Below are 21,224 nucleotides of genomic sequence, written 5' to 3'. Positions count from 1 at the left end.
ACTTGCAATTAGCAACAAAACTGTATATAATACGCAGACAAACATTTTCATACAGCAAAGAATGAAGCCAACAAAACTCAACATAGACAAATGTTTTCCAAAGTCTGAGAAAAGTCAACATTAAAATACAGTACAGTTTACTCTAGTTAAGTACAGTACTGTACTGCATTGGTGTTACAGTATTTCTTTCAACAGTATTTGGACCATGTTTGTTGTACTGTACTGTATTTTGTTCATATACCTGTACTTTATAGTGCAGTTTTTGTTTAATAACATTTTTATTATTATTATATTGCTTCTGTTGTTAACTTGTTACACATGTATTTTGTTAACATACTTGCACGTTTATACAGGACATATACCGTAGTAATTTCCCACATGAGGAAATTCCATTATAAGGAAAGATTGGACAATGCAAATAGGATTCCTTACTAAAGAATACTTACTGTAATTATTTTCTTATAATCATAAAAAACTTTGTTATAATGCAAAAGTTTGGCAATAAAACGCAATAGTATTGCGTTATAAAGCAATCTTAAATATTCTCGTCATGTCCCCTGGCGGGCTGCGTTGGGGTCAGCAGCTAAATTCTATCTTGTGTTAACTGTTGTTAACAATTCAATCCACTCATGATATTCCCAGCCGGTAAGTGGATGTGAATATGAAATTAGCCAGCTAATGAGCTTTAAATAGTGTTTATGAGAGCATGGATGTTTTTTTTTGTTTGTTTGTTTGTCTGTTTTTTTTTTGGGTGGGGGGGGTGTCGGGGTCGGTGGGGTTTGGTGGTCCGATGGAATGTTAGGACATAAGTGCTTTATAAGGACGAGAACGGACGGAGACGGAGGACGGTTATTTTTATGAAGAAGGACGAAGGGACGAGGAGGGAAGGGTACCCAGGTTGCGGACAGACCGGCAAAAAAGGGTAGAGTGCCCATCTCTGCAGTTTGCTAAATGTGTAAAATAATGTTGTCATGTATTCAGCCTGCAACAATTGCCAAAATTTAAATATCCCAAAAATCAGCGCTGTTCATTTTAGACTATTTGCTGCAATGGAATTTTTGGTGTGTTTCAGAGTGCTACAGAGTGCCTCCCAATTTCCTTAGCCCTAGGTCAAACATACCAGGATAGGGCTCCATCAAGCCTCCATGGGGGGCGCTAGGCATTTTTTTTGTTTTTTTTTTGTTTTGTGATCGTGTATGACAACTTTAAATGATCCAATTTTGCAAGGCCAGAACTGTGTGCAAATTTTGGTGAGTTTTCGTGCATGTTTACACCTTCAAATATTCTACTAATTCAGCCAAAGAGTCGTAACAATAGGCGAAAATATTAATTCCTTCAATTACAATTGGGACCTCACAGTGGTCGCTGCAAGGGCCCTAAAAATAATAATAATTAGTGCATTAGTTTATAGAGGTGCTGCCACATCTAATATGGCAGACATGCTCACAAACAGAAAAGTCTATAGACCAAGGGTTGGCGACCTTTCGTACTCATTTTTGTACTTATATTGTCTTTTTTTTTTCTTCAGATGCATCGCAGGGAATTGTGTACGCCAAAGCTGAATTGATATAATTTATCTGCTGTCTGGTGGTGTTTTCTCCCATCTTCACAGTTCTGTCTTGGCCAGTTTTGGCAGAGTACCGCATTTTCCGGACTATAAGCCGCACCTTTATATAAGCCGCACTTATATGTTGAAAAATAGAGCCCGTGCACGGCGCGCCATCGCTGATGTCGCTACCGGGGTAGCCACCATGTTGGGAGCACACTGGAGGCGACGTGACTACTGTTGTTACACAAAACGAACTCGCTGTGTTTCGCGCTTGATTTAGACAGCCGAAATATAAAAACATGGTAAACCGTTGCTGTGTTAGGGGGTGCAGAAATGCCACCCACGATCGCAAAGGAAGAACATTTAACAACTGACTCAGTTTTTATAGGTTTCCTGCTTGGCGGAAGACCGAGGGAACCCTCGTTTCGTGTTAAAGAGAAGTCAGATGGCTTGGTTATCGGATGTAAGATGAAAACATTTCACCTGAAACAACCTTCCGTCTTGGGCGAGAGAATGCTCCGTACATTTTCACAGCGCTAAGTTGAAATTAAAGTTTAGAATCCTCTTGATTTCTCTCTTTTAGTCACATACAATACGTGCATGCACTCAGTGAGTAAGGTAAAAGGAAAGAAGGGATGATCAATGATCACATACACTGTTAAAAAGGAAATAAGTACGTTCATTTGTGTAGCTTAAGTGGATGGTTCATAAGCAAACACACAGCACATACCTTAGTCCAAATCAAATAAAATCAATTTTTATTTATTTTCCACTTTTCACACATAAAAATACATCTCAAATGAATGAATGAATGAATAAATAATAAATAAATAAATAAAGGTCATGTCAAGGCACAGAGAAACCATATGATGAAAGAGTATACCCAAGGGGAGCTCATCCACGCTGAGCGCAATGACAGCCCATGGCCATAGGGAGCGCTCACAGAGTCCCCTGGCCACATTAACCACACAGTGCATGCAGGCCAGCCACACCTCCCAGCATAAAGTGTGTGCGTGTGTGTTTGTGTGTGTGTGTGTGTGAGCAATTAACATACATATGTGAAAGCAAAGCACACCAAGCAAGTTGGCCTAATGATAAAAATAAAACACATAAATAATAAAATGCATTATTATTCTTACATTCCCCCCTGTTTTTATATAATATAAAGCTAAACCTACAAAGCTAACAGGCTTAACCAAGAAAAATCAAACACATGAACAATAAAATACATCATTATTCATGTATAGTATAAAGCTAAACCTACAAAACTAACAGGCTTAATCATGAAAAATCAACATAAATAATAAAAATCAACATGAATTACAAAATGCATTATTATTCTTACATTTCCCCCCTGTTTTTATATAATATAAAACTAACTATAATATAAAACTAAACCTGAAAAATATGATTGAAAAATCCAACACCCGAATCATTATATACAACATTAATCACATTACCCCCTGTTTCTCTTACATTTGCACAATCCTCATATCATCGAATAGACCCTCCACAAAGGCTTTAATCTCCCGAATTACTCTCATGAAAACAAATGTAATTACACCCGAGGTTGTCAATGTAATTTACTCATGATCTCCAAGACCCGGAAAGAGATCTGGAAGAGAAAGCGAAATGTCAACAGGAGCATCAAAACAAGTGTCATCAGTGTCATCATTACCCTCAACTGTACGATAAAGCAATAACGGATAAACATCGTTCAATTTGGACGTCGTAGGTGCAATAGCTGTAGTGATCAACCGGTTGAGCAGTGCTCTAAGACAAGGAATACAACAACACCCACACAACGTGAGGATAGCTGCAAACACAGCAACAGAAACCGGGACAGAGGAAACCAAGTCCTTGTAATCTACCAAATGTTCTTTCCCACCACTCCGTCCAAAGAGACGTGTCCACTCCAGAGTGCTCCTTCATCTTGTGGTTGAGAACGCGGAGGCCATCGATGGCCCTGGTGAGGGACCCCTCCGGGGCCGTGTTGTTAGGCATGAATGTACAACACCGGTCGCCAAACATGGCGCATACCCCACCCTTTTCCGCCAGGAGCATGTCAACCGCTATGCGGTCCTGGAATGTCATGAGAGAGGTGGCTGCCAATTGTTCTTTGATAGCAAGAAATCCTGCTTCAGTATAGTTACCCAGTTTCTGCACATTGTAGTGGAGGCAGTTGATCCTGTCAACATTTTTATTCGGCGTGATCCAAATAAAAATGGACTCCCAACCAGCTGCAATCTGATCAACCAGTTTATACTCATCTGGTACACCTCGAGGTACGCCAATAGCATCAATATAGGTCGGATCTCCATCCCTCAAGGAAGCACTACGCCGACTCCTAAAGAACTTGTCTCGCGGAATGTGTGTCAGAGCTGCCCTCTGGATATTCTCTACAGTAGATGGAAAATAGTAACAGTTAAGAGCAATGACACAAGTGCACAAACTCATGAAGCATTTCTCAATGTGTCATATAATTGTTAACATATGAACCTACTCTAGGAATCCCAGAAGGAGACTGAAAATAAGGATCAAAACCTGATGAATAAGCCCACAAAAGAAACCTCCAACAAGATGAATTAAAAATAGCTGCAGTAGGAGGCCTGAAAGGCCCAACCCCCACAGTGACCCTGAGATTGAGTGTCGACCCCGTCTTTGAAAGAAGTATTTTGTTATGAAAATATCTAGCCTCACGGCCCTGTCCTGGAGCCCAATAATCACCCTGTTGTGTAGTGATCAAAGAATCCCAACTCGAATCTAACACATGTCTAGTGAGGTACCACCAGCACTGTTTGTACCCCTTCCCCGTTGTTTGAATTATACTACCGCGCCTTTTCTTGAACCCCCTCAGGGTTGCTATTGGAAGCTTCAGTTCTGTCGTGCTATTTTGGCATCGCCATTTCTGCTGTAACTCCACTAAAAAGGGGTTGGTGTCTGTCAAATTCTTCACTGACGTCAAGTATTTTCAGATACTATAAATCTGCACCCACCTTCTTGCCAGACTTTGGCTCACCTTCCCCGGAGGAGAAATCAGCAGAAATGACCTTCTTACAATGTGATAAGGGTATCCACGTGCTCCTCTCTACAAGCTTCACAGCAGTCGGAGTTGTCAGCAACACTTGATATGGGCCCTCCCACGTGGGAGAGTGCCAGTGTTTTTTCTTAATGCTCCGGACCACGACCCAATCTCCTGGCTTCACCAGTTGTTGTGTCTGTTGGGAAACACAATCGTTCTCAGGTAATTTAAGTTCATCACGTTTCTCTAAAGTCTTTCTCATGTAATCAGCCAAATTCGCCTCATCATCCAATTCCCAGTGTTTAGTGAATAACGGTAGTTTGCAGGGCCTACCGAAAAGTACTTCAAATGGAGTAGGCCCAGTTATTCTAGTAATGTTGCTATACAGTTTAACAAGATCAACATATTGCGTCCAAGGTCTACCCGTTTCCTCCATGCATTTTTTCAACCTATTCTTTACAGTCCCATTCACCCTTTCCACCAGACCAGCACTCTGTGGATGATAGGAACAATGACGCTTTAAGTCAATATGAAATAACAGACCTATTTTAATAACTCTGTTAACAAAATGTGTCCCATTGTCACTATGAATTGTCTGCAGAATACCATATTGCGGTATAATGTCTTTCAATAAATTCAATAAAGTCCACATGAATTCTCTGAAAAGGATAGGTTGCCGGAGGAAACTGACCCCGCATTGGACGCAAGTTACCTTGTGAATTGTGCCTGGCTCAGGTCAAACAAGCCCTACAAAAATTGTTTTTTTAGAAGAGGTTAAACCCATAAGTTGTGTAATGTCTGTTTACAAGAGCCACCGTTCCCCCAGTCGAAACATGAGACACCCCATGGCTTAATATTGCTGCCCACCTGAACAAATTTTTGGTAGTATGGGTTTTCCCTCTGTGCTGACATAAATATTTTCCCGCAAGGTTGCCCCTTATCAGTCCAGAGTTTTTGTTCTGTCTGTGGACTCTGCTGTTGCATATCTATCAAGGTTTGGGTATTCAATATTTGTGTGTCAGGAATATGGTCTGATAACCCCGCGAAGGGCTTTAAAGCCGCTTCTCTAGCTGTTTTGTCTGCGAAAGCATTCCCCAATGACACACTGTCTGTCCCCGATTTATGTGCGGCACACTTACATATTGCAATGTTGCGTGGTAACTGTACGGCATCTAACAAATGTTGGAGTAATTGAGCATGTGTCACTGCTCTTCCCGTCAATGTAATCATGCCTCGATTGCGCCAGTATTGTGCAAAGATGTGTACTGTTGCAAATGCGTATTGGCTATCAGTGTAAATTGTAACATCTTTATTCTGGCATAATTTACATGCCTCTGTTAGTGCAACTAATTCAGCAGCTTGTTGAACATATTTTTTTCAAGAATATGTTCTCAGCATTCCCACTAGTTGAAACATGGCATTCTGATTAATTTTGCGTTTGTGGAATATAAATCAATTAAGCAGCAAAATGCAATTGTTTTTTGTCTTCTATCGACTGAAAATGACATCACAACTGCTCATAACGACCAATAACGGCTCAGATTAAGCAAACAGGTCAGCCGTGATTGGTCGTTGTGAGCAGTTGTGATGGGAACATATTCTTGAAAAAGATATGTTTGAGTTGACTTCCGCTAAGTATGAAAAGTTGTAAAATTCAACAAAATGTTCCTATCAGTGTTTTGATGTTTTTAATTACATGATACAGGTTAGCCAAATATTGCAGATGTTTAAAGGGGAAGTCAACCGAAACACACACATATATATATATATATATATATATATATATATATATATATATATATATATATATATATATATATATGTGTATATATATATATATATATATATATATATATGTGTATATATATATGTGTATATATATATATATATATATATATATATATATATGTGTATATATATATATGTGTATATATATATATATATATACATATATATATGTATATATATATATATATATATATATATATATATATATATATATATATATATATATATATATATATATATATATGTACCCGGAGAAAACTCACGCAGGCACGGAGAGAACATGCAAGCTCCACACAGGAAGGCCGGGGCCGGGATCGAACCCACGACCTCTGAACTGTGAGGCGGACGTGCTAACCAGTCGACCACCGTGTGTATGTATATATATATACACACATATATATATATTTATATGTATATATATATATTTATATGTATATATATATATTTATATGTATATATATATATTTATATGTGTATATAAATATATATGTGCATATATATATATATATATATATATATATATATATATATATATATATATGTATATGTATATGTATATATATATATATATATGTATATATATGTATATATATATATATATATATATATATATATATATATGAATTGAATTGAATTTTTTCTTTTTTATATTTTTTTTTGCAGTGTACTGTGTACACATACTACATGTGATATGTAATTATGATGTGGACTACGAGTGTGTAGACTGAATGATAAGCGACAATTGAACAGCCGATGTGCTCAATCACGGCTCGTGATGTTCACAAGCTGAGCTGCTATTGATGATCTTCATATATGTTGGGCTCAATGCATTTGTAAAAGATCCAGCTTTCAACGACAAAGGTTTAGTTTGAGTCTCATCTCTGAAAGCAGCCAGTCATATTGTAGCTGGACGTGGCAGTACTTAGAAGTCCCCTCAAAACAGAGAAGTGAAGCTCATGACCTCTGACGGACAGTTTTAGTGACGATTGAAACCCTGACTTTTTTAAAACCATGATAAACAATCAAACCGGTAATCGGCCCATGCCTTGTCAGTACCCATCTCCCCAACTCTCAGTCACCAGTCAATCACTGGGTGCATTCCTTCATTCACATTGATACCTCTGGACAATTTAGAATCTTTAATCAAACTAACGTGCAAGTTTTTGGAGTGTATGTAGGATAAACGTGTTAACTCCACAGGGGAATGCGTCCGAAGAGAGTCAAACCTCTTCGAACTTCTTAATTATGAGGCCCTTGTTACCTAATGCATGACCATTTGCCTTTTTGAAATTAAAAATTTAATTCCATGCTCCTTTCCTTTTTATTTACTTAATTATTTGGTGGGTTAGTTTCAGTCATATTGTAAAGTTTTTGAAAACAAGAAGTTTAAATAGTGCACAGTGCAGATGTCTTTTTGTTTTTTTGTCATTTCTGTCAGGTTTCCATCTCAGTGCTACTGTCGTACCCAGTCAGTCTGGACAGTCTAAAGGCTCCTACAACGTGGCAGTCATGTTTGATCGCTGCCGCATCACCTCCTGCAGTTGTACGTGTGGTGCTGGGGCAAAATGGTGTGCCCATGTGGTGGCACTCTGTCTCTTCAGGATTCACAATGTAAGTTTTAAAAGCATGATTGACATGAACTATTTCAAGTAAATTATCATAATCCAAATGAGAGGACGTGTTTGCAATGATAATAATTGATAATCTAATCAGTGGAGTGAATTAGCAATTAATAATATCACAACCCTTGTGGTATGTCTGCATAGATTTTCAGTCATCCAAAACATCCATCCATCCATTATCGATACCGCTTATCCTCACAAGGGTCGCGGGGCGTGCTGGAGCCTATCCGAGCTGTCTTCGGGCAGTAGGCGGGGGACACCCTGAATTGGTTGCCAGCAAATCGCAGGGCGCACAGAGACAAACATCCGCTCTCACAATCACACCTAGGGGCAATTTTGAGGGTCCAATCAACTTACCAAGCATGTTTTTGGAATGTGGGAGGAAACCGGGGTACCCGGAGAAAACCCACGCAGGCACGGGGAGAACATGCAAACTCCACACAGGGAGGCCGGAGCCGGGATTGAACCCACGACCTCTGAACAGTGAGGCGGACGTGCTAACCAGTCGACCACCGTGCCTCATCCAAAACATGTTTCTGCAAAAGTTGAATTGAGGCAACTGGACTCTGTTTGGATTTTGAAGACGTTTAAAATTCAATCCAAAAAGCTTCCTAAATTCTCAACCTTTTGATTGCAGTGAACAAAATACTAAGTTAAGGGTCCCAGCAGTTTTGCCCGGACCAATTTCATTATTTAATTTTTTTGACATTAATTTGGTTGGATCACAAAAATAAACTAGAGAATGCAATTTCTGGAGAAATTGCGTGTGAAGGAAGCTGAATGGAAACCTCAGAATGCGTTGGAATGAAGTTGAATGATCTTGAAAGACATCTGAAGGGAAACAAGAAAAGAGGAAGTAAGGAAACAATGAAAGAAGGAAGTCAGGGAAAAAAAATAAGAAAAAACAAAGAATGCGGAATCAAAGGAAGGGAGGAAGCAAGGAACAAAGATAGCAAGGAAAACAAGCAAGAAAGAAAACAAAGTAAGAATACAAAATAGTAGGAAGGAAAGGCTGAGGCGAAGAAATGAAGAAAGGACACTAGGAAGCAAGGAAGGAAGGAAGGAAACAAGGAATCTCGGGAAGGAAGGAACCTGGTGATGAGAAATCGGGGTGACCCAATACTTTTGAACATGGCTGCTTCATTAGGGACACCTAGGGATGAAAATTCTGTGTGTCCCAATACTTTTGAACATGGCGGCTCCATTAGGGACACCTGGGGATGAAAAATCGGGGTGTCCCAATACTTTTGAACAACATGGCCGCTTCATTAGGGACACCTGGGGATGAAAATTCTGGGAGTCCCAATGCTTTTGAACAACATGGCCACTTCATTTGGGACACCTGGGGATGAAAATTCTGGGTGTCCCAATACTTTTGAACAACATGACCGCTTCATTAGGGACACCTGGGTATGACAATTCTGGGTGTCCCAATACTTTTGAACAACATGGCCGCTTCATTAGGGAGACCTGGAGATGAACATTCTGGGTGTCCCAATACTTTTGAACAACATGGCCGCTTCATCATGGACACCTGGGGATGAAAATTCTGGGTGTCCCAATACTTTTGAACAACATGGCCGCTTCATTAGGGAGACCTGGAGATGAACATTCTGGGTGTCCCAATACTTTTGAACAACATGGCCGCTTCATCATGGACACCTGGGGATGAAAATTCTGGGTGTCCCAATACTTTTTGAACATGGCCGCTTCATTAGGAACACCCGGGGATGAAAATTCTGGGTGTCCCAATACTTTTGAGCGACATGGCCACTTCATTAGAGACACCTGGGGATGAAAATTCTGGGAGTCCCAATACTTTTGAACAACATGGCCACTTAATTTGGGACACCTGGGGATGAAAATTCTGGGTGTCCCAATAGTTTTGAGCAACATGGCCGCTTCATTATGGACACCTGGGGATGACAATTCTGGGTGTCCCAATACTTTTGAACAACATGACCGCTTCATTAGGGACACCTGGGTATGACAATTCTGGGTGTCCCATTACTTTTGAACAACATGGCCGCTTCATTAAGGAGACCTGGAGATGAACATTCTGGGTGTCCCAATACTTTTGAACAACATGGCCGCTTCATTAGGGAGACCTGGAGATGAACACTTCATAATTTCTTCCCACATGCATGTCAGTCCTTTGGGAACGGTGTTAAGGACATGCGAGTGGACTGCAGCTGAAGAGGAGGAAATGACATGGCTAATGGAAGAGGACACACAGCCACCTGTCAGGAAAAATCAAGGGTGCAGAGCGAGAGTATATGAATAATTAATGAGACAAAATTACACTGCTTTCACCTTCTTGAATGAGATTAATCAGAATTCTACAGTCATAAGTGCACATTTGTCTTTTCCAGTACCCATCATTTCTGACTTTTAACAGCATTTGCAGAGCCAAGTTGTTTTTACTCACCCTACTTTTTTATATGTTTGTTGAATGATATGAAGCTTCAACATGTTGAATTGTAATGCATCATTCATTTATCATGCCATTTTCCATCTGGTTTTAGTCACGTGGACAGTTTATTTATTTGTGTTCCTCTCCTGTCTCGTTTGATCAAAACCTGCATTGTGATTAGGAAGGGTTTGAACCCTCTATTTATGTGACCAGCGCAAGCCTGGCACGACGTGCGGTGTAAATCTACGCAAGGGCGAGACAGACTTTGTTTTGGTATTTTCACAGACTCACAGAGTTTGGCAGTTTAAAATGGCATTTTGTGCCATTGTAGGCGTAAACAAAGCTGACTTGATTCGCCACCAATAGAAGCGACTCCTCTCATCCACTTTAAAATCAGCACACAAGAGGCGCACAGTTGACATGGCGAAAGATGCAACTGATTTGCTCGAGTCAATGCAGGTGGTCGAAGCACGCAAAGAACATTTATAAGAAACTGCAAGCAGATCTCCACAGGCAGATGTAAAATTGATGCAAAGTGATTTGTAAAGTTGGACAAGGAGAACACATATCTGTGAAGGGGTACTTGGATGAGACCTCGGGGTGAGTATCCCCAGTCTAGCTAAAGTCCCTGACCAAGATGGCCGCCACACCAGGGCGACCTCGGGGTGAGTATCCCCAGTCTAGCTAATGTCCCTGACCAAGATGGCCGCCACACTGGGGGGACTTCGGGGTTAGTATCCCCAGTCTAGCTAAAGTCCCTGTCCAAGATGGCTGCCGCACTGAGGAGACCTCAGGGTGAGTATCCACAGTCTAGCTAATGTCCCTGACCAAGATGGCCGCCACACTGGGGAGACCTCGGGGTGAGTATCCCCAGTCCAGCTAATGTCCCTGTCCAAGATGGCTGCCGCACTGGGGAGACCTCGGGGTGAGTTTCTGCAGTCTAGCTAATGTCTCTGCCCAAGATGACCGCCGTACTGGGGAGACCTCGAGGTGAGTATCCCCAGTGTAGCTAATATCCCTGCCCAAGATGGCCGCCGCAATGGGGAGACCTCGGGGTGAGTATCCCCAGTCTAGCTCATGTCCCTGCCCAAGATGGCCGCCGCACTCTCAGTCTAGCTAATGTCCCTGCCCAAGATGGCCGCCGCACTGGGGAGACCTCGGGGTGAGTATCCCCAGACTAGCTAATGTCCCTGCCGAAGATGGCCGCCGCACTGGGGAGACCAAGGAGCAATAACACCGGTCCACTGGAAATGAATGGTGAAATTGTGTGGCTTTTTTAAGGGTAAATGAGTTGAATGTGTGAGAAATAGGAATTTTGGGGGTGTTGAAAAGCTGAACGTGAGTTGAATGTGTGAGAAATAGGAATTTTGGGGGTGTTGAAAAGCTGAATGTGAGTTGAATGTGTTAAATGACTTGAATTTGTTGAAATTGAAATGGTGTACATGTGAAAAGTTAAATGTGCCAATGGAAATTAATGGTGAATAATGAATTTTTTTGTGGGTTTTTTAAGGGTGAATTACTTGAATGTGTGGTAAATAGGAATTTGGGGTGTGTTGAAAAGCTTGACCAATATGAGTTGAATGAGATGAATGCTGTGAATTTCACATTGTAAATGTGAATTGTTGAATATGGCAATGGGAATGAATGGTGGAATTTTTTTTTTTTTTACGGGTGAATAAGTTGAATTTTTTGGAAGTAGGAATTGTGCCTGTGTTGAAAAGCTTTACCAATGTGACTTGAATGAGTTGAATCTTGTGAATTTTAACTTGGAATGGTGGAAATGGGAAATGGGTTTTTTTAGGGTGAAAAGTGGAAAATATTGGGGAAATGGTACATTTGGGGAACGAAAAAAAATACTACCCGGAAGGCATGAATTTTCTGAATGTTTTGAAACTTGAATGAAGTGAATCGGATGAAAAATGTGGAAGGAGTCGCACACCAAAAAATGTGTTAAAAAGTGGAATAATAATAACTAGAGAATGCAATTTCTGGAGAAATTGTGTGTGAAGGTGAAGGGAGCTGAATGAAAACTACAGAATGCATTGGAATGAAGTTGATTGGAGTTGAATGAAGTTGTATGATACTGAATGAAGTTGTATGATACTGAATGAAGTTGAATGATACTGAGTGAAGTTGAATGATACTGAGTGAAGTTGAATGATTCTGAATTAAGGGGAATGAAGTTGAATGAAATTGAATGAAAAGGAATAAATTGAAATGAAATAAAAATAAGTGGGATGAAGTTGATTTGAAAAAAGTTGAATGTAGCTGAATGAAGTTGAATGATACTGAATTAAGTTGAATGATACTAAATTAAGTTGAATGATACTGAATTAAGTGGAATGAAATTGAATGAAAAGTAATGAATTGAAATGAAGTAGAATTAAGTGTAATGAAGTTGAATTATACTGAATTAAGTGGAATGATACTGAATAAAGTTCAATGATACTAAATTAAATTGAATAGTCCCTGCCCAAGATGGCCGCCGCACTGGGGAGACCTCGGGGTGAGTATCCCCAGTCTAGCTAATGTCCCTGCCCAAGATGGCCGCCGCACTGGGGAGACCAAGGGGCAATAACACTGGTCCACTGGAAATGAGTGGTGAAATTGTATGGTTTTTTAAAGGGTGAATGAGTTGAATGAACGGGAAGTAGGAATTTTGGGGGTGTTGAAAAGCTGAATGTGAGTTGAATGGGTTGAATGACTTGAAGTTCTGGAAATTGGGAAGGTCATGTCATCTTCCAAACCGCTTATCCTGTACAGGGCCGCGAGGAGTTGCTGGAGCCTATCCCAGCTGACAATGGTTGAAAGGCAGACTACACCCCGAGCTGGTCACCAGCCAGTCGCAGGGCACACACACACACAGACTGAGCGGGAACCGATCACATTGGGAAGGTGTAAATCTGAAAAGTTCAATGTTGCAGTGGAAATGAATGGTTGATAAAGGATTTTTTGTGTTTTTTTTAAGGGTGAATGAGTTGAAAGTGTGGGAAGTAGGAATTTTGGGGGTGAATGTTTTGAAACTTGAATGAAGTGAATAAATGTGGAAGGAGTTGTACGCCAAAAAAGTGGGGGGAATAACAAGGAATGATAATAATTATAATAATAAAGAATAGGAATAACATATGTGTAAAGGCCTTCGCCTTCACCCAATAAACTACAGGAATAACATGTGAAGGCCTTAGCCTTCACACAATTAATTGGCTGTAATTTTTTAGCTATTGATCTTTCCATCCATTAACCGCTTATCTCATTTTTGACAATTGATTGATTTTTAATGTGCTTTGAAGTGTTTGTGTTTTGATGTCACCTGTTTTTGCATTACAAAAGTCTTGTTGACTGATGATGTTACCTAATTTTCTAAATGTTTGCTTGATTTTTACATGAAATATGATTCACATAGAGAAGGCTCAGCGAAAATGACATGCTTGAAAGGACAGATAAAGCCTCATCAAAATTGTAGCATAAAAATAATACCGATGTCATAACTTGCATATTCTTAGCACTTCTGTCAAAAACATTGAATATCTAAAAAACTAGTGCTAATTCGGAAAAAAGCAATGCCATTTTCGGATTCAATGACTTCAAAATACCCTAAAACCGTTAGAACTTTCTTGGCACCAAAATGTGTGTTTGGGAGTGCCATTTTTTCAGTGCAGTAATAGAATTAATTAAAAATAATAATAATAATAATAAAGGGGCAATGCTCTGTATTAATTGAAAATGGACAGCTAATACACAAATTTACTCCAAATGTACACTTTAGAACATGAGCATTGATACGGGCTGGCTGAATGCTCCCATGTTGTGTGATGTTTATGTCCAACCAGGGAAAAATTCCTCTCATCTGATGTACTTTCCAATGAAACAGCTAGATAACTTTTAAACATTTTGCTCAAACAGGACATCTGATTTTATCGCTTACCTATTACAGCAGCAAGTTGTGCATGGTGGGAATTTGTATTTTCTTCTCTCCTACCATTTTGATTGTTCTGTGTGAGTAGTTTTGAAAATTTCTGCTGGAGTTTGGCTATTCTGTCACTTATTGAATGTGTGCATCAGTGTCGGTTTTGTCAACGATGACAAAATTATTTCGATTACGTGTCTATTTTTTCATGATGATAATGTGATGTTGACAAGATAATTAATGGCTCTTTGACTAAAATATGACGAGACGTGCAAGTTTGTATTGTCTCTCAGGCTTTTAAAATGGCATGCTCACCACAACAATGTTTTTTTCCAAGATAAGTTACAAATAGAGCTGCGAGCAGCTATTAGGGGCTGATGTAGCCCTGGCAACCTTGGGGTACTGGCACGTTGGGATGCTCGCACGTTGGAATTAGAATTTTTTTTAAATGAAGTACATCACATTAAAAGCTATTTTTATATAATATGACCTCTATAAAAGGTAGAAAATTGGGCACAATGTGAAAGGACATTTAAAATGGCTAACTTCCTTTTGAGTTTAGAGTAGGGCTTCAGATACATTTCTTGGGTCTTGGGCTTACATGGCCTCCAACTTTTACTCGATCTTGGTGACACGTACAACCGCGGGCTGCTTTACAAGAGAATTGTATGGGGCGTTGTTGAGCCTTTTTTTTTTAAATTGCAAAATAACCTAATAAAATATTGATGCTGTTGCAAGGCCTGATATGATTAAAGTTTTCATCAGTTTTCATGCATGTTTAGACCCTCAAAAGTAGTGTTGTTTTTGTTGAATAGAGAATTGCCATGGCAACATCTTTTCGTGCAAATTCATGAACTTTATGTTGTAACATCATGAAGGCCTAAACACTCTTCCAAGAATATTTGAAATGAATATGGTTCACCGCTGGTAGAAACACATTAAAAAATAGGGCTTATATTTCCTTTAGCCAGTAGTTGGCGATACCAGTATGGGAAAAATGAGTTTGTAAATGTCTTCAGGCTTAGACTCTCATCAAATATGAGAAATTAGATTAATATAAGAAATTATCATGTGGATCAAGTTAAAGCAGCTTTTGTCGTCAAGGTAACACCTGTTAGGTTTAGCATATAGCACCAAGAAGCTTTTTTGTAGGCCTCTTCCTGTTACATATACTATCAAAATTTCGATCTATAGGTAAAACGTACAACCGGGGCTGCTTTTTTAAAACTTTCAAGTCTGCGCTAGTGAGCCATCTTTTAAAGATGGCACAATGAATTAATTAAAGGACACTTGGGTGACCTTAACATTGGCACATATATAATAGGTTTGCATGTAAAAATGAAATTAGTACTAAAATGCCCACCACAAAAGACTCTGCAGTGATTTAAGGGCTTTTTTTTGTGATTAGGTTTACGACAAATTTCCCCGCCCCTTTTGGGGGCGTGACTTATGTTGTGTCTTCGATCTCAGCAGTCCACGTCACGGGAGGGATTCAAGCGTGGTAATATTGCTCGCTTTGTCAGTTCTGTTGTCTAAAACGGTGACAGATCGCCACCAAAATGCAAATGCACATTACTACTCTTGTCCACTTCAACCTGTGAAAGTATAAAAGTATTCTGCACAATAGTTTGGATTTATTGATATAAAACGTGATCTCATCATGATCACCTCCACAAAATAAAAATTACCGTGGCGATTGCTCCTCCACTTTCACAAGCTGAAGCGGACAAGAGCATGAATGCGCACACGAACCCCGACTGGTTATATTTCGGACATTTAGCGACGCTAAACTCGTGTCTCAGGAGGGAGAGAGATGGCGGCTTGCAGCAGCCGCAGGCAGATTGGAGCTTTACGCCAGCTTCCCTCCCCGGCTAAAGGTAAGATTGGGACGGCTAATAGCAACAACTAGCTTCAGGTTGTTAAAACAAAAGGCGTGAGCACAACAGTATTAGCATCTCCGCCCAGCGTGTGGAGGTGAAGATGAGCCTGTGTCTTCACGTCGCCTCTCAAGCAGTCGCGTGCGGTGTCCCTGCTTGCTCGCTTGCAGCCGCCACCTTCTGCCTGAGTAAAGCGGCGTGAGAGTGACGAAAGCCCTCATCGAACAGCGAACAAAAGTTCCAGCGAGGCTGACTGCACGGCCGAGTGTGGCCGCATTCGAACGTGCCATTTCGGCTGTTACTTCCAAATTGGACGGCGCGTTGTAAGTCAAAAATCTGGGGCCATTCCTCATCCAAATAAATGTGCACGTCTCATTTCCACTTCAGTCTCTGTAAATATCCCGCCCGTCCTAACCGTGATCAGTAAAGAATCAGTGTTTTTTGGGGGGGTTTTTTCAAGCAAAGAAGCAATGTGCGCTGGTTCCAGCCTATGTACCTCTGCTGACTTCCACATTTCCTCATTCTCATATAAATCAGCCACGGAGAGGTTAATCCTTGTGATATGTTGAAGTGGGCATAAGTAGAGATGTCCACATAAATGTCGGTGCCAATTGATCGCCATTTTGGGACGTTATAAGCAATGAAAGTACAATGATTTCCGATGGAGGGTTTGTAATCGGTCCCGACAGTGACTCCGACCGAACATGGATAGAACGCTAGGGGGCGCGGCCATTCTGCTGGGAACAAGGGGCATTATTCATGGAGTCACTTATTTCCTAATTTCTCCCAAATTTATTGACAAAATAGAAAATGACAACTCTTTTCATTTTCCTGATCAAAAAATATATAAAATGAACTTGTTAGTGAAAACGTGGCCCTACCGTCCCTTTAAATATTGACGAATTTACCAGGACTGATAAGTGTGAAAAGTTTCAGGAGTTTTTGTCCATGCTTACAGTACATCCTCAAAATCAGCATTGTTTTAAGGGTTGCTAGCAAGCCATTTTTAAAAACTAATTAACCGATTAAATATTGATGAATATATCAGGCATGAAGTGTGCAGTTTCATGAGTTTTCAAGCACATTTACACCCTCAAAATCAGCATGATTTTATTGGCAAACTGGGTGTTACCATGGCAACAGCTTTTTGCAAAAAATGACAAACTTCGTATCTTAACATTATGAAGGCCTAAACACTCTTCCGAGCAAATATGAGATAGATCTGTTAACCTGTCAGGAGAAAAACATCAAAGAATAAATCATGTACTTCCTTTAGACAGTAGGTGGTGCTACTACTACGACGAAAAATAAGTTCGTTAATGTCTTCGGGCCTGGACTTTTAGAAAATGTGAGAAATCTTGAGAAGAAATTATCATGTGGGTCATGTTGCGGCAGATTTTGTTGTCAAAGCGACTTCAAACTTAGTTCAAAATCGCGGACTTGCTTTTACGTTTAACATATGGCGTCAAGAAACTTTTTTTTTTTTTTTAGCTCTTGACCCTTTATATGTATACCACACATTTTTTGTTGATCTAGGTGAAACGTACGCTGCTTTTTTCAAAATATTTAGGAGGCGCTAGCAAGCCATTTTTTTAAAATTGCACAATAAAATAAGAAAATATTAATGATTTTGCCAAGCCTGATGTGTGTGCACATTTTCATGAATTTTCATGCATGTTTCGACCCTCAAAATCAGAGTTGTTTTATTGGTGAACTGTGCGTTGCCCCAGCAACAGTTTTTCATGACAAATCACATACTTCATGTTTTAAGATCATGAAGGCCGAAACAATCTTCTGAACAAATATTATGTAGATCTGGTTAACCTGCTAGGAGAAAAACATCAGAGAAAATAACATGCATTTCCTTGAGCGCTACCACTACGACGAAAAATAAGTTTGTAGATTCGAGTGAAAATGATATTAAGAAATGTATAGATGGGCAAAAAAACAGGATTAAATATAATACATTCTAATTGAAGAAAAACAGCGGAGGTAGAAACCTTACATGTTTTCATTTACGCCACTCTACTTTGTCCGTCGAGCCGCAAGCAATTTCCTTTGAATAGGCAAACTGCTGGAATCGTAGTGAGCCAGAATCGATTCCTTATTTTTCAAAGTCTCGTAGATTTGAGTTTTTTCGACTCCAAGTGTCTCCTGGGTGTTTTTTACTTTGTGTCCAGCTTCGCTTAATCGGATGCATTTCACTCTCTCTTTCACGGTCATTACCGTTGTTCTTTGTTTGGATGCCATGAACTACAGACGAAAATGTAAATGAATAGATTTAAAATCTTTCGCAATTTCATTAAAAGACATGCCAAAGAAGTAACCCAGCCAACATTTCCATCTGGGCCCCTTGTGGGTTTTCACATGGGCGTATGGGCATGGGTTCCATCTGGTTTTGCTCCTGGTTCCGCCAGGGGCACATGTGTGTTAGCCCACATGGGCTTATATGGGTTTTTGACTGGGTTTTAGGTGGGTTCCAAATGGGCAATTTTATGTGGGGACCAGGTAAGCACCACATGTGTTTGGTTATATGTGCTTGAACTGGGATCTGAATGAGCCTTAAGTGGGTTCCAGCTGGGTTAGAAATATGGGACCCATCTCGGCCACACTTGGGTTTAGCCTTTTACTCGAAACCTCATCTGGGAATTCCACAATATAGAAGATATTGCTACAATGCCCTGGTCATGTCACTGCATGAAAGTCACATTGCCCTCTTCTAGAGGAAGCAGAATCATGTGTGCCCTGTGATTGGCTGGATACCGGTTCAGGGTATACCCAGTTTACCACACAAAGTCAGCTGGGATAGACTCCAACACCCAGCGAGGATAAGGAGAATAAAAAATGGATGGATGGACTATTGGGCATAAATATGCCGTTTAAAGGGATGGTTGGGCTGGATGGCCATGTTTTCACTAACAAGTTCATTTTATCAATTTTTTGATCGGGAAAATGAAGAGAGTTGTCATTTTCTATTTTATCAATAAATTTGGGAAAAAATAGGAAATAAGTGACCCCATGAATAATGCCTCTTGTTAATGAGGAAAATGGCCGTGCCCCCTACTGTGATGACCTGATGTCATTTTTTACATGCAAACCTATAAATGCCAATGTTAAGCGCATCCAAGTGTCCCTTTAACCCAGGGTGTCGAACCCCGGTCCTCAAGGGCCGCTCTCCTGCCTGTTTTCCATCTCTTCCTGCTGCAACACACCTGTTTCAAATGATCAGTTCATCAGCAAGTTCTGCAGGAGCCTTATCTTGATCCCGATCGTTTGAATCAGGTGTGTTGGACGAGGAAACCTCTAAGACATGCAGGAGAGCGGCCCACGAGGACTGGAGTTTGACACCCCTGCTTTAACCACTCAAGCTTGAACAAAAAAAAAAATGCATATAAAGCAATGCATATGTGGTGGGGACGCCAGGTTGTGTTAATTTCATAATTATTTCACTGGCTAGAAGTTAGCCCAATGAAAGCACAATCACTTATTTTAGAGTATAACTTTTGCTCTGTCCAATCATTGCCCTACCTACAACACACATTTGGATATTTGACTTTTTTTTTTTTTTTTTTTAATGTTTCCAACATTTCCCCACAAACTTTGAATATTTAAAATAAAAGTACACGAAAAGTCACTTTACCATTTTTCTTCATTAGTTTCTTACGTCGTTCCTCTCAAACGTAGCTCAATACTGTACTGAATTTGTGCTTGATAACCTACACACAAAACACACAAAGCACATTTTAGCTTCGTTCTGAATGAGCAAATCTATTTAATTTCTATTCTACATTAATTTCTATCATTTCAACGTAGACACAGTAGGCAACGTTCAACATTCAAGCGGTTACATTTTTTATTTTTTACACAAGTTTTACTCACCCAAATCAAACACGGCACAAAGAAAACTAGTCTTAAGCTAGTGAAGTAGTAGCTCGTATGCTCGAGTGAAAGCTAAATGCTTCACAACTTTTGGAGGGAGATCGAGGTGCACTGTGTGGCGCGTTGAAGGCCCAATGCTTGTGAAAATCATATAAAACACAATGCTTATCAGTACACTTGAAAGGGAGATTATAATGGATTTAAGACCAGCTTTTTTTGAGAAGTTAATATACCCGCTCTGTTGTCATTACTGATCATTTTAGCATGATATGTTTTAGCTAACTTAGCTAGAGGTTTTCCAACACAGGCAAAACTCTAACAATTAAAAAACACAATGTGAAGTGGATTAATTAATTCAATTGTCGTTCGGGACTCACTCGCTCTCCTCTCCTGCCGAACCTCGAAGACCGCGCAGCTCGCATTCGCTCCTTTTCTCCCAGTTTGAATATGCTGCATTCAAATGACTCTGTAATTTTGATATCTCCAATTTGAAACGATTAAATAAAACAAATAATAGGGTATAAATAACTTAAAATATAGTTTGAATGAAGATCTTTCACAACATACAGACTTAATACTGTTGGCTTTGTTTAATAAATAAATCACTGTATTGAGACTGCTAGATAGAGTGCAATGAATTGTACTGTCGTTCTAACAATTGTGTTAAAACGGCTGTGTAACTGGTTTAAACCTAATTGTTTTCTCCTCAAGTTGAGAGCATGCATTTTACTCATTAGACCTCCCTAATACACAAACATTCTCGTTTTGATTTTTGGTTAAAATGTAGGTAACTGGACTGTTTTGTTTGTCTTAGAACAGGGGTCTGGAACCCGCGGCTCTTTCATTCATCTGTTGTGGCTCTGTGACTTTAGAAGATGAATAACAACAAGTATTTAATTTTAAAGTGCTTGGTTCATTTATCAAATGTAACTCTTAACTTGAATATTATGGTGTTCTTGTAATTGGGGTCAACTAATACCCTAAATCATGTTAATATACATATATATATAAATTAGACATTAAATATCATTTTGAAAGTAAAATTAAATGTTTCACAAACCTAGTATGAACCATTTAACATCTCTGAAATGTAGTGAGTTTAGGTAACAACTTAAAGCCATTTAATCTATGCACCTTAAAATGTTGAATAATTTTTTTGGGCCACTA

General features: G+C 39.7%; 1 protein-coding gene across 6 annotated transcripts in view; it reads left to right on the top strand.

Annotated features, from left to right (window-relative positions):
* zswim8 (zinc finger, SWIM-type containing 8) overlaps window positions 1-21,224 on the top strand; it is a 331,437-nt gene that overhangs the window by 36,968 nt on the left and 273,245 nt on the right. For 5 of the 6 annotated variants that reach the window (XM_086044801.1, XM_086044798.1, XM_086044797.1 and 2 more), the window contains exon 4: window positions 7,798-7,970. The exons of the other annotated variant lie outside the window; for it this stretch is intronic. In XM_086044801.1, coding sequence (XP_085900927.1) covers window positions 7,798-7,970 — 173 coding nt within the window. The remainder of the gene's footprint in view (window positions 1-7,797; window positions 7,971-21,224) is intronic. 6 annotated transcript variants of the gene reach the window in all.

Source organism: Filicampus tigris, chromosome 11, assembly GCF_054856515.1.
Source record: "Filicampus tigris isolate MCC_2025a chromosome 11, RoL_Ftig_1.0, whole genome shotgun sequence".
In the NCBI taxonomy this organism is placed as follows: Eukaryota; Metazoa; Chordata; class Actinopteri; order Syngnathiformes; family Syngnathidae; genus Filicampus; species Filicampus tigris.
Note: the sequence above shows the minus strand (reverse complement) of the source record. Positions and strands in the feature narration are given on the sequence as shown.